Source organism: Schistocerca piceifrons, chromosome X, assembly GCF_021461385.2.
Source record: "Schistocerca piceifrons isolate TAMUIC-IGC-003096 chromosome X, iqSchPice1.1, whole genome shotgun sequence".
Classification (NCBI taxonomy): domain Eukaryota; kingdom Metazoa; phylum Arthropoda; class Insecta; order Orthoptera; family Acrididae; genus Schistocerca; species Schistocerca piceifrons.
Genome location: NC_060149.1, coordinates 310127415 through 310141689, shown reverse-complemented (window position 1 = coordinate 310141689; position 14275 = coordinate 310127415). Strand labels below are relative to the sequence as shown.

The 14275-nt window shown below is 42.6% G+C and overlaps 1 protein-coding gene across 1 annotated transcript in view; it reads left to right on the top strand.

The window, feature by feature from the left end:
• The window catches only part of LOC124722099 (MAM and LDL-receptor class A domain-containing protein 1-like), a 339161-nt gene that overhangs the window by 156961 nt on the left and 167925 nt on the right, over positions 1-14275 (top strand). The window contains exon 7 of the mRNA XM_047247296.1: positions 1046-1222. Within this exon, the coding sequence (XP_047103252.1) occupies positions 1046-1222 (177 nt within the window). The remainder of the gene's footprint in view (positions 1-1045; positions 1223-14275) is intronic.

Sequence of the window (14275 nt, the reverse complement as noted above, 5' to 3'; positions counted from 1 at the left end):
CGCACACCGTTAGGCCGTCTTCCGCTCACGCCCCAACATCGTGAAGCCCGCCTCCAGTGGTGTCGCGACAGGCGTGAATGGAGGGACGAATGGAGACGTGTCGTCTTCAGCGATGAGAGTCGCTTCTCCCTTGGTGCCAATGATGGTCGTATGCGTGTTTGGCGCCGTGCAGGTGAGCGCCACAATCAGGACTGCATACGACCGAGGCACACAGGGCCAACACCCGGCATCATGGTGTGGGGAGCGATCTCCTACACTGGCCGTACACCACTGGTGATCGTCGAGGGGACACTGAATAGTGCACGGTACATCCAAACCGTCATCGAACCCATCGTTCTACCATTCCTAGACCGGCAAGGGAACTTGCTGTTCCAACAGGACAATGCACGTCCGCATGTATCCCGTGCCACCCAACGTGCTCTAGAAGGTGTAAGTCAACTACCCTGGCCAGCAAGATCTCCGGATCTGTCCCCCATTGAGCATGTTTGGGACTGGATGAAGCGTCGTCTCACGCGGTCTGCACGTCCAGCACGAACGCTGGTCCAAGTGAGGCGCGAGGTGGAAATGGCATGGCAAGCCGTTCCACAGGACTACATCCAGCATCTCTACGATCGTCTCCATGGGAGAATAGCAGCCTGCATTGCTGCGAAAGGTGGATATACACTGTACTAGTGCCGACATTGTGCATGCTCTGTTGCCTGTGTCTATGTGCCTGTGGTTCTGTCAGTGTGATCATGTGATGTATCTGACCCCAGGAATGTGTCAATAAAGTTTCCCCTTCCTGGGACAATGAATTCACGGTGTTCTTATTTCAATTTCCAGGAGTGTAGATTTTCCATTTCACTTCGAAACACAACAGTTAACTTGTATTTAGACGTGACTACTTAATATCCAGATGTAATAATGTAGCTTGCTGTTTTAACATGTTTCTTACAGATTGACTAATGAACCATTTGAAAATGAGCTCGAGCTAAATGTATCTCAGGCGTATCTCACAAGAAATTCGTTCAAAGTTATGTTACTAAACAAACGTGTAATTTTGCAGGTTGTATTCGAGGCGCTAGCAAGGGAGCCGACAGACACGTACCGCCATTTCCGGGGCTACGTCGCTCTCGACAACGTCGCTCTGAAGCCAGGCACGGAATGCAGAGGGCACTGCTCATTCGAAGCAGGGTTCTGTGGCTGGACAAACGATGAAGAAGATGACTTTGACTGGACGCTGGTAACTATAGTAATCCACTACTTTCAAGCGCTTGCTACTTCGAATGTAAGTTCTCATTTCATGTTTAGGAACTTCTGACCTGAAGGTTCTACTTAATGTTTTTCCTTGTGCCTCCACATTTTTTCCTTATAGTATTTCTATCTGGCGGAGAATGGTTAGTTCGTGAAATATCTTTTCAAAAATCTTCAGACATAGATGACTGAGAACTATATTCATGCTTGGTTAATAGGAATCCCAGATCTCGAACCCCAAAAGTTATCGGACAACCGAAGCTTCTCGCTGTTGAAGGACATGGAGAGTGTGTACATATCCTGCTGTTGGCAACGAAACAGAAGAATTAAATTTTCACTCTGCAGTGGAGTGTGCGCTGGTATGAAACTTCCTGGCAGATTAGAACTAAGACTCGAACTTGGAACGTTTGCCTTTCGTATGCAAGTGCTCTACCGTCTGAGCTACCCAAGCACGACTCACAACAAACCCTCACATGCCGGCCGGTGTGGCCGAGCGGTTCTAGGTGCTTCAAATGGTTCAAATGTCTCTGAGCACTATAGGACTTAACCTCTGAGGTCATCAGTCCCCTAGAACTTAGAACTACTTAAACTTAACTAACCTAAGGACATCACAGACATCCATGCCCGAGGCAGGATTCGAACCTGCGCTAGGCGCTTCAGTCTGGCACCGCGCGACCGCTCCGGTCGCAGGTTCGAATCCTGCCTCGGGCATGGATATGTGTGCTGTCCTTAGGTTAGGTAGGTTTAAGTAGTTCTAAGTTCTAGGGGACTGATGACCTGATATGTTAAGTCCCATAGTGCTCAGAGCCATTTGAACCATTTGAAACCTTCACCGCTCTACTTCCGCCAGTACCTCATCTCCGACCTTCCAAACTTCACATAAGTTCTCCTGCGAAGCTTGAAGGACTAGCACTCCTGTAAGAGCGGGTGTGTGAGTAGGGATCGTGAGTCGTGCCTCAGTGTCGGTAGCCAACGAAAGGCAAAGGTCCCAAGTTCGAGTCTCTGTCCAGCACACAGTTTTAATCTGTCCGTGAGTTTCAACGAAACAGTAGGTTTCCACTAATTGTATAGATTTAAATCGCACCACCACTGAATATGAAAGACATCAAGTAAGAGAATCATGTTTTCAGTGACTTAATATGATGGATGGGTCTACTTTCTACCCACGTTTCTTCATAGTCCCGGTTCGCTAGCTATTGCTAAGATGCCTACATGTCACTTCGTAACATTCAGCGTACTTGCAATACACATATTTCATAATCTGGTTCGTACCTTCTGTCGTTTTCCTCTATGGCTTGTTCGTTCTACCGCCTACTATAATGCACGACCAGGCGATCCAGTTAGCTTAGTAAGTTTTTCGCTGCTACATCTTCATCTATTGTGCCCACAAACGAATCACATATTTGCCATGTCTTGCAGATTTAGAGAATATACTTTCAAAGTCACTGTTTTCCATGTTCAGTTTTGGCTCCGGAATTGCTGTTCTCTCCTGAATCACATTTTTCGCTTTATAATATTCACTCCATTTCTTTCAATTAATTATCTTCTGTATACTGATGGTTAAAGTAAGAAGCTGCATAAATACCCAACATTAATTACTGTATAAAGAAAATTGCCATAAGGACTGATCACTTTTCCATATACTAGCATCAATTTAAGTATGAAAGCTCAAAATTTTGTAGAGATGACAACAACTTAGAATTTAATGTCCCATTAGCGTTAAGGTAGTGCAAAAATCGGTTAAGCTGAATTTAAGGAAGAAATCACAGTAATTTGGTTGAAAAACTATCGCGGCATTCGTCGGAAGTGATTTAGATATACCATGGAAAAGCAAGGAAGGAAGATCACGGTTTAACGCAGCGTCGACGAGGATATCATTCAAAACAGAGCACAAACTCGGACTGGGAAGGAAATTGGTCGTGTCTTTTGCAGAGCAATCATCCCAAGATTGGCTCTCGGCTGTGTAGGTGAGGAGAAGGCAAGGAGAATGAATTGCCTTCTTTAAGAAACCATCCTGGTATTCGCCTCGAATGACTAACGGAATCAACGAGAAACTTACACAGAACGGGGGATCTAACAAGGGAATGGTCCAGCCTGACAGTCGAAACATACCCTGAAATTTTTCACACAGCAAGAATACAGCAAAATAAATGCACTCTCAAAATTTTACTCACTAAGGTGCACTGCAAGTATTTTTTAAGAAATGTTTAAGATACTCATTTTTTCCGCACGAAGAACCACTTATAACAGCAGTTTGTAGTCTTTCTTGACTAGCGCGGAATCGGCGAATAAGCAGACGCAATCGTGACAAGAGACTCGTATATACACGCGTATACAGACGAAATTATAGCATTTAAACCGTACAAAAGTGTTTCAATACATTGATTTTTTGAAAGATTGCAGGTCATATAGACAGCTAAACTGTTGCAAATGTAATTGTTACACAAGTGACTAGCAGAGGAAAGAAAATCAAGGCAGTGTGTGATGTTACATTACAGACGACTTCCGTCAATCGGGACTTGAATTTGTTGACTTGCGATACTTTACAACGATTCCTACAGCATGGTTTTTATGATAGGTTTTTAATGCTTTATTTTATTCCCTAGCCGTCACAAAAATGTGAAGTGTCTATTGCATGAACAATTGCGTCAGAGAAACTATCACCTGAAATTCACTTGAAAAATTACGATCGCGTTGCACCGTGTTATCTGTTTACCGATCAATGCTAGGCGACTGCCGTGTTGCGCGTGCGCTGTCTGCATCAACTGCGGTAAGGGTGTACATTTCTCCAGCCGCCTGTTGAGTTACGAGTATGACAGTTTTCAACATTTTTTAAATACCTGTAGCGTGTCTTAGCAGTTAAAATTTTGACATTGTGTTTTTTTTTCGGTGTATTCTTCCTGTATAATTTCAGGGCAAGTTTCGACATGTCGGAACGGACCGTTCCTTTGTAAGAGTCGATCTCCGTTCATTGAAAATTGCATGGCTTAGCCATAGTGTCACTATGCGTGCTTCATATCTTTACAATTCCAAGAAATTTCGAATAATGTGGATCTTATTTTCAACTAATTCCGTTAATTTTTCGAGAATTTATGAAGACATACGATTAGGTGAACATATTTGTAGAGGTTCTTGTGTAAATTACGTATCTCATAATCGCTTATGGAGCTTAACTAGGCGTAAATGTGTTGTTATAAGGGTCTTCAATGTCGCTTTGACTCGCGAGACAGGTAATTTCTCACTGTTCCTGCGCCACCGAAACTGAATGTCGTTCCTATCTGCAAGAATTCAGATAACGCCTGATACGAACAAGAGATCAGATTTCTATCTACTTAACAGACCACTGGTTCTTCGGCTGCTAAAAACGACTGGGGGGCAGTCACATTCACTAAATATCTCAGAATATTCGTAAAGAGCGACTTAAAGTGGAACGGTCACATAAAACTAACAGTAGGTAAGCAGAGCCAACGCCTGGAGTCATTGGAAGAATCCTCATAAAGTATCCACCCGCGAAGGAAGTAGCTCACAAAACTCTCGTTCGACTGATAACTTAGTATTGCTCATCTGTCTCGGATTCTTACCAAATAGGTTTGATAGTGGCGACAAAGAAGATATAAAGAAGAAAAGCGCGTTTCGTCACAGTTTCGTTTAGTAAGCGCGAAAGTGCAACAGAGATGCTCATCTAGCACCCGAGGCATACGCTGCACGGAAGGCGTTGTGCCTCACGATGTGGTTTACTGTCAAAATTCCGAGAGGATACATTCCTAGAAGACTCAGCCAATAAATTGCTACCTCTTACGTGCATCTTCCAAAAATAGACACTGACGTAAAATTACATGGTCCACTCACATTAATGTTACCACCTGTCAAAAGCCTGACTAACAACCTTTTGCAGCAGGAATGCGCAGGATGAGAGTCACTGAGATTCCGGGAAGTACCGACAGGGATATGGAGCCACGCTGACTCTAGTGGTGTGGCCAGATGTGCTAGGTTTCTCGGCTGAGGATTCATGGCCGGCCGGAGTGGCCGAGCGGTTCTAGGTGCTTCAGTCTGGAAACGCGCGATCGCTACGGTCGCAGGTTCGAATCCTGCCTCGGGCATGGATGCGTGTGATGTCCTTAGGTTAGTTAGGTTTAAGTAGTTCTAAGTTCTATGGGACTGATGACCTCAGAAGTTAAGTCTCATAGTGCTCAGAGCCATTTGAACCTTTTTGAACAGTGTTTCAATCCGGGGAGTACGGTAAACTCACCCTGGAGCTCTTCGGACCACACATGTACACAGCGAGGTATGTGACACATTGCAGTGTCCTGCTAACAGATGCCATCCTGCCGAGGAAAAACAAACTGCCTGTAGAGGTGGATATGGTCCCCACGTATAAAACTATGCTTTTGTTGATCCATTGTGCCTTTCAGAATGACAACATACGCCAGAGAATGATACGAAAACATTCCCCAGAACATAACGCTGCCTCCTCCGGCCTGAACCCTTGCGACAATTACTGTACGACCATATGTACCAACGGGCATATGTCTGTTGGAACATAAAACGTGATTCATCTGAAAAGGACTCAGTGGACGTCCAGCTGCGGTAGTGGCGTCCAAATTCCACCCTTCGTCGCTGTTGAACAAGTTAGCAAGGCTGAATGAACCAGACGCCTGCTGCAGAGGCCTCCGGACACAGCAACGTCGCTGATCGGTCATTGAGGATGCAGTGTTGGTAGCCTCTTGGTTCATCTGGCGGTCAGTTGCTCAATAGCTGCACTTCTATTCGCCCGTACACATCTCTGCAGCCGTCATTCACCCTTATCAGCTACGGGCCGTGGTGTACCACTTTTGCCTCGGCGCCTGTTTTGGATAGCTCTATTTTGCCATGCATGGTATATTTACCACGGCAGCATGCGAACAGTTTACGAACTTAGCCGTCCGAAAATGCTTCCAACCTTGCCCCGAAAGCCAATGATCTTGTTCTTTAGGATGTTAGATAAATCACTCCGTTTCCGCATTACGACAACGACTACACTGTTTTCCGCATTCCCCCGACATGCTTCATGTACCCTCCACCGCTAGTGCTACCATCGACCGTCTATAAGTGCTTATCGCACGTTGACGTCGAACACAAACGTTGGTCACATTAATGTGATTGAACCTGTAGAAAGAATCGAGGTCATACAAAGTATGGCCAACAATCATTCTTTTTGCGCACTGTTCTCAGCTAGTACAAGAGAGGGGGGAAGTGACAGTGGTTCACAAGGTGCCTGCCACCACACTCCACTAGTTAGTTGTTGGTTGCGGAGTATCAACGCAAATGTAGGTGTAGAAAGTGTGATCTCTGATGCCGCCTTGGAACCTAGGATCGTGTTGAGCCTCTAAGTACTGAACCGCTCGACCTCCATTTTCCTGTGTATGCACTTTTTTCCGATGAAAATATGTCTCACCAGAAACGAAATGTTTACTAGGCTCAGTAGTCACGCGTTGACCGATGACAATCCCCAGGCTACAGTGGAGAAGAATAATGAACACCGATCTGTAGTGAACATACCGGGTGAGGTGGCGTTGTGGTAAAACAGTGGACTGAAGGGGACGGCTTTTCAAATCACCGTCTAGTCACCTACATTTAGGTTCTCGGAGATTACCTAAAATCGCTTATGGTGAATCCAGAGATGGTTGCAATGAAAGGCCAGAGCCGATTTTCTTCCCTGTCCTCCCACAGACCGAGCTTGTGCTCTGTCTCTAATGACCCTGTCGTCGACGGCACGTTAAATTTTAATATTCTTTTTCCTTGCAATGAACATCTGGACGGGAATAATCAGTGAATGGCTAACAGATACCTATCTGATCAAGTCTACACTGTTTCTGAGGAACCAGTTCCCCATATTTTTGGAATATAACGTAACACCTTGTGAAAGCTGGAAGATAAATAAAAATATTAGAATAGTATGTCTGTTTAGATTTTTAATAATATAATTAAAAGAAATTTGAATTTGAGTTTCCTCATTTTCACTTTGAGCATTAGACTCACATTCTGCCCACTGTTCTCCATATAAAAATGATATATTTAAGCCTCTTCATCATTACTGGGCGTTTATGTCATTACCACGGAAACACACTATACATGTAACTCAATGCAAAAAGCCTCCATTTCTTGTTCCGAAACAACTGTGATATTGCATTGTTTACAGAACTTTCTTTTTTCCCAATGCCTATTCCGAAACAGTTCTATTATTACATAATTTACCGAATATCTTTTTTCCTATTCTTTCAACCATACTTTTAACACGTCATTAGGCTCTTCTCTGGTGTCTTCTTGACTGCATTCTGTTTTTCTACAGGTATTAAACAAGAAAAGAATGACCAACAAACATGGGTTCTGAAATGCATTCCTTACGAGCTATGAGCACTTGTTTAGTAGAGGAGATGTGTTTCACAGTAGTGAAGAGGAAAAGTTCTTATAACTATTAAAGTATGTACTTTACAGCCTTTGTTTATTGGACTTTTTTTCGTCCGTGCTACCACCTCTCAAAACATGGAAACCAAAGTGCTTGCACTACAAGAGAATTGTTTCACAGTGTACAGAAGTGTTCATAGCTCTTAAAGTATGTACTTTAGAGCCCATGTTTACTACACATTTTTTTCTTGTGTTGGTCTATACCACCACCCCTGAAAGCTTGTCGATGGAGTTTTGGTCACCCTATTTGTCCTGTGGATTACGACTTTTGAATCATCCTGTACAATACCAATGGGCAATGGATTGAAAATGACATTCACAGATTATTACTGGATTGCAAATTTAGAAAAAATGAGAAAAGTAAGTCTACTCATCTTGAAGATAAAGAAATTAATAATTACAGATATTGCACAACCGATATCCTACATAACTTTTGTCTCAAAGTTTATTAAAGCGAGGAACTTCGGCAGTGGTTAAGGCAGAATGAACGTGCTGTCAGTACTTTCTATACAATGGATCTTTTTAGCAGACCCAGTATTAGATGCCAAACACCACAAATAGCAACCAATGAATTTAAAGTAACAAACAGAGACACCCTGTACAAGAATATGTTCTCAAATACAGAACAAATTTAAGAAGCAAGTAATGACCTACATTCCTCTTTCTATCAAGATGCATTAAAGAAACAAACAGTAAGAAATCGTAGCTTTCTAGGCAACACCGAAAGCTGTGATGTGAAGGAACTACAAGTTATTGCAGAGTCTCATTCAAATTAGTCATCAACATCTTTGGCTGGTCTGGGTGCTCCTCTGTCATCAGCTACACTTGAGGATCTTCAGTGTTCAACATATCTAAGATAAGCGCGTTTCACGTCACCACCATTCCAAAAATTAAAAAGACGGCCTCGAATTGAGGTCAAAAAGACTTCCACGGCCATCACGTTTACTCCTTATAAATTCGAACTGGCAGAAGCTAAAAAAGTAACAAAAGCCAGGGAAGTTGGACAGCGAACACGAAAGTAGCCATCAACGGTGACGTAGATCAGCAGTAGTGCCTTCTAGAAGAAGAAAGCAGCTCGTCAAAAAGCGTTTAAGTTTCTAGAAAAATTTCAAACAATCGAGTGCTAAAGACGAAACAGCGTGTCTTCTGGAAAATTTGAATTAGAGCTTCTCCCGTGAATTTCCTCATCAAAAACGCTGATACTTTTTGCTCAGTATGGACCTGTGTTGGCGGTGAATATAAGCTCTGAATATAAGGTTTTTGTAATAACTTTTAATTGTATTTTGTAAGAGTAAGATGTAAAAGGTGCAAAACAGTATAAATTAAATATTACATAATGAAATTTTCACTCTGCAGCGGAGTGTGCGCTGATATAAAACTTCCTGGCCGATTAAAACTGTGTGCCGGTCCGAGACATGAAATCTGAACCTTTGCCTCTCACAGGTTCGCAAGAGAGCTTCTGTGAAGATTGGAAGGTAGGAGTCGACATACTGCCGGAAATAAAGCTGTGAGGGGGGGGGGGGGGGGGTGTTCTGTGAGTTGTGCTCGGGTAGCTCAGCACTTGCTGGTAAAAGATAAAGATCCCGAGTTCGAATCTCGGTCCGACTGACAGCTTTAGTCTGCTAGGAAGTTTAAATATTACATGCTTGTAAAACATTATTTCTTACTGTTTTATATATTTTTTAAATCAGAAACAATATCTGGGTCAGTTTTGGGCCTTTCGAAATGTCCTTTTCAACTATTTCCATTTTTTCAGTGGGTAATTCGACTACTTTCTTTTCCATGTGTGCATTATACACTATTTTAGTATTATTGCAATTACTATTCACATCAACATTCAAACTTGATCTATTACGCTCCTCTTAAAGGAGTTTATCTGCACTAGAAGCAAAGAGTACAATGTTATCGGCAAAACTAAGGTAGTTTAAATACACTAATGAGTCAAAGCATTATGACCACCACAAGGAAAGTATACAGGGTGGCCAGGAACATCTGAGAAGCATGTAAGGGTGTTGCATGAGAGGTTGTGCTAATAAATAATTTTTAAGGAAAAAATTCGATAAGTTGCGTTGTTTCCTAGTTATTTAGCATTGAAGTTTGACAATAAGGTCGTTGCGCGCGCAAATTCAAGCACTTGCACGCGATAAATGCGGTAATGCACAGACATCTGCGGGGCCCTGGGTTACCACTTGTTGAAATGCTCATTACCAATCAAATTGTGTCATTTTCGGAAGTGATAAATTTAAGGAAGGTGAGGAAAAGTTACGTTTGTTCGGTTTGAGGAAACCAAACGAAGAACACGTTTGGCGACACCGCCGCTGACAGGCTGCTTGAATTTGCGCACACAACTACCTGACTAAAGTCGACGCTAAATAACTCGGGAACAGCGAAACGTGTCGAATTTTATTATTTCCTAGCACAGCCTCACCTGCAACACCCTAACAAGCTTTTCAGAATGTTCCTGATCACCCTGCATAAAGGGAGCAGGGATATATGGAGAATCATTCTACTGAGCAGCAAATGGGAAAAAAACTGACAAAAGAGACTCTGACAGAGGAAAGATTCATATTTAAAGGACAGCAGTCAGTCGCAAAATATCGCAACTTATTGTAGATCTGGATTCCAACTGTAACAGAGTCATCATCAGTGCATTACCTGAAGAGTCGCACGGGTAACAAAGAACATGTCAGAGCATGAACTTGTTACAAACGACACTAGCCTTTACGTATCAGAAACAAAAACGTTTTGTTTCTGCCATATAAAGGCCTTTGCGGCCGTCAGGAAAATAGGCATCTCGAGGTCATCTCACCGTCTTACAGCGTTGCCAATTAGCGACAATTTCAAGTGTTAGTAAAAATTCCGAAAACTATTAGAGATCTCTATTTTTAGTCTGCAATATGACGCAGTACTTTCCAAACGTAAATTTTTGCCAGCTGCTACGAAAAAAAATAAATAAATAAAACCAACGGTGCAAAAAGTTTTGAAGAAAAATATTTTTTACTTCAACCTGTGGATGAAACATAACTACTGACATAGCTGTTCTGAAAAAAATATGAACATTCTGAAAGTTTATAGTCGCATGTGACACATATTTTATCGTAAAAACGTAAAAATATTCCGAGATAAAAAGTAAAATACCGTCGAAAAATGTCGTCACTGATGAATTTGCCTTCTGTTGGACGTTGTAAAAACTTCCAGCAAGAAATATGTTAAGAAAAAAAATTAATTTTGGTAACATCTTGGACGTTATTATTGTGTCGTGTCACCTATTAACGCATTTTATTTACAAGAGGCTCCATGCACGGCAATGCGCGAGTACTTGTATGCCGCAGCCAGGATTTTTGTTCCGACAGCTCGCCTTGATAGGACCGAGAATATTCCCCACCTCCAGAAAATGTTTCGTTTGCAGATCTTACTGCCGCTTCGTCACTGCACCCATCACCCAAATCGCCGATATACCCTATACAAATGTATCTGTAGGTACTTTCGGGCCACCAATTCCGCTGAGGTCGAGCAAATATATTTCTGTGTATGGTTTTGTGAAACCAAAGTTTCATAGAAGTATACTACAAGATTGTTGTCTTCAGCAAACAATAAGTGCATTGAAACTTCCTGGGAGATTAAAGTTGTGTGCTGGACCGAGACTCGAACTCGGGACCTCTGCCTTTCGCGTGCAACTGCTCTAACAACTGAGCTACCCAAGCACGACTGACGACCCCTCCTCACACTTTTGATTCCGCCAGTACCTCGTCTCCTACCTTCCAAACGTCGCAGAAGCTCTCCTGCATACCTTGTAGAAGGTAGAAGACGAGGTACTGGCGAAATTAAAGCTGTGAGGACGGGTCGTGAGTCGTGCTTGGGTAGTTCAGTAGGTAGAGCACTTGCCCTCGAAAAGCAAAGGTCCCGAGTTCGAGTCTCGATCCGGCACACAGTTTTAATCTGCCAGGAAGTTTCATATGAGGGCACACTCCGCTGCGGAGTGAAAATAAGCGCATTGCATAGAAAACTTCGTTCTTGCAGCTGCAATGTCTCTGCATTCCATTAAATATTTTTGTCCACTATTACACTTCCTGAATCAAAAACCAAGTGAGTATAAAATTTTTTGTCCGGATCGCCCTGTATTTTTCTAGTCGTCGGATACTCTCTTCGGTCGTGGTATCTAAGTATAGTTCTCCACACTAATTTTTTGTGAAAATCGTCAATTTCCGTAGATTTCCGTTTTCATTTACATCCCTTTCTACGAGAATCAAGACATGCTTACATCTAGATTCTCACGACGTAACTGCACTCTTAACAGCGCTTAGCAACTGCGCACTGCAGGGAGCGGGTGTGACCTTGAGGCGTCTTAATTTAGCGACGGCCACTCTAGTGTCATTTGTCACAATTTTATGCTGCTTCCGGAAGGTTGTTGTATGTGGATGCTTTGCTGTGGTGCGTCTGGTCACGATGTATGGCCTTGCGGGCTTTCAAAAATGGTTCAAATGGCTCTGAGCACTATGGGACTTAACTGCTGTGGTCATCAGTCCCCTAGAACTACTTAAACCTAACTAACCTAAGGATATCACACACATCCATGCCCGAGGCAGGATTCGAACCTGCGACCGTAGCGGTCGCGCGGTTCCAGGCTGTAGCGCCTGGAACCGCTCGGCCACCCCGGCCGGCCGCGGGCTTTCAAATAAAATGATGTGGTGTGGTGGCCCTCAACTACATACCCTCCGATTCAGAGTTGAAATATTGAAAGTTTTGGCTGGTTTCGTTGTCTAGGGGCTGGGATACGTAGTTGCCGCATCACAAGCCAAATACAGCTGAGTCTACGGTATACAATATGAATATACACAAGAATCGAATGGTCGAAGGTTCCTATCACTCGGCAATTGCGAATTTTGAACGTAACATAAACATTTATACATGAAAAATTGTAATTAAATAAATTCTGCAGGAACTATTTTAACGACTTTAAATGATGAGTACGATAGCATCTTTAAGAATGCCCTTTATTACTGTAAAACACTTATTGGTGTCGATGGTCCAGCAATTAAATAAAATATAAGTTGAATAACAGGGAAACAGTAGATTCCTACTTCATGTAGTTATGAGCAACAACATAGCTCGCGAGATATTCACTTCTAAACGCATACTACGTCTTCACTGCAGAAGCCACGAAAATCTCACAAGTTCACAAGTCGGCACTACGAAATATCTCTATCTCTCGCGACCACGTGCAAACTGCTCCACTCTCGAAGTCTTTCCCGCGACTTTGCGTCCGTTGCGCCATACTGTCCAGGACTCTCCGTTCAGCACCTCTCGTGTCCTGTCCCGTACTCCCCAACTTCCATACAGTCTCCCCATTAACGAGTGCTGTGATTGGCTAGAGCGCTCCCGCCATTTCTTCAAGCCAACGCGCACTCACAAAAATAATGAAACACATTCGAAATACTGGATTTACATTTAAATAACCTCAAATTAAATAAATATTCCTATGGCTAGACCATAAACACACTCTAACACAAATCATAAAATACATAAACAAACTAAATAAACATATGTCAAAGGAATAGAACAGTAGTAAGCCAGTAGCCTAATGTCTCTGTGCTTTCTAAGACACAGTAAATAATTGACCAATTTCTTCATGAATAGTATATATCGGATATAAACAAAGATATAGACGAATAAATATATTTATAAGCATGCTGCTACCGTTTTTCCTTGTAACTGTGGAGTACTTATGGCCTGACGCGATCGATAGTAATCGGCCACTTTGACCTCTAATAACGCATGTACTATTCAAGTTACATGCCTGTAATTTATACCAATTTAGGTTTACACTAACAGCTTTCTAAAGACATGTCGATCGACAAAATCGGATGAACCGTTTCGATGTTGGAAATTCGTTGCTGGGTGTTAATTGTATAATTTATCGTCAGATACTAAACTTTAAACTAATAAAGATATTGAAAATCTGATTACACCATCAGAATCGTCGTGCAAATAATGGTAGCGTACATGTTTCTTTTTGAGGAATCATGATTAATCTGGTTACTATTCATTTCTAGTCTATACGAACTGTGAAATGTCTGCCATTAAGGTTTCACGCCGCGGCTTGCCGAACGGCCCGAGCTGTGGTCGCCAACTCTGAACTTAAAATATTTCCAGGGCGCCACAACTCGCCCGTTATCTCACAGCCTGTTCTTGGTCGTCTCTCGGCCGTGTGGCTGATATTTTAGCGGTCCCGGCGGAGGTGCGAGTCCTCCCTCGGGCATGGTGTGTGTGTGTGTTTGTCCTTAGGATAATTTAGATTAAGTAGTGTGTAAGCTTAGGGACTGATGAACTTAGCAGTTAAGTCCCATAAGATTTCACACATTTTTTTGATATTTTAACTGTCAGCAAGTACAACTTGTACCGCAGTTCCACAGTTCATATAATGTTGTAGACTGGTGTATTACCATATTCTTTCATATTCTGGTCTGTAAAATTTCGTCTAATGGCACACACGTAGAGGATGTGGTTCGGGGGCCGCTTGCCCCACATTCATAAGTTTTTGATAAGTACAGTAGCTGATATCTGAACCATGTCCCGACAGTTAGTGTATAGCTCCTAT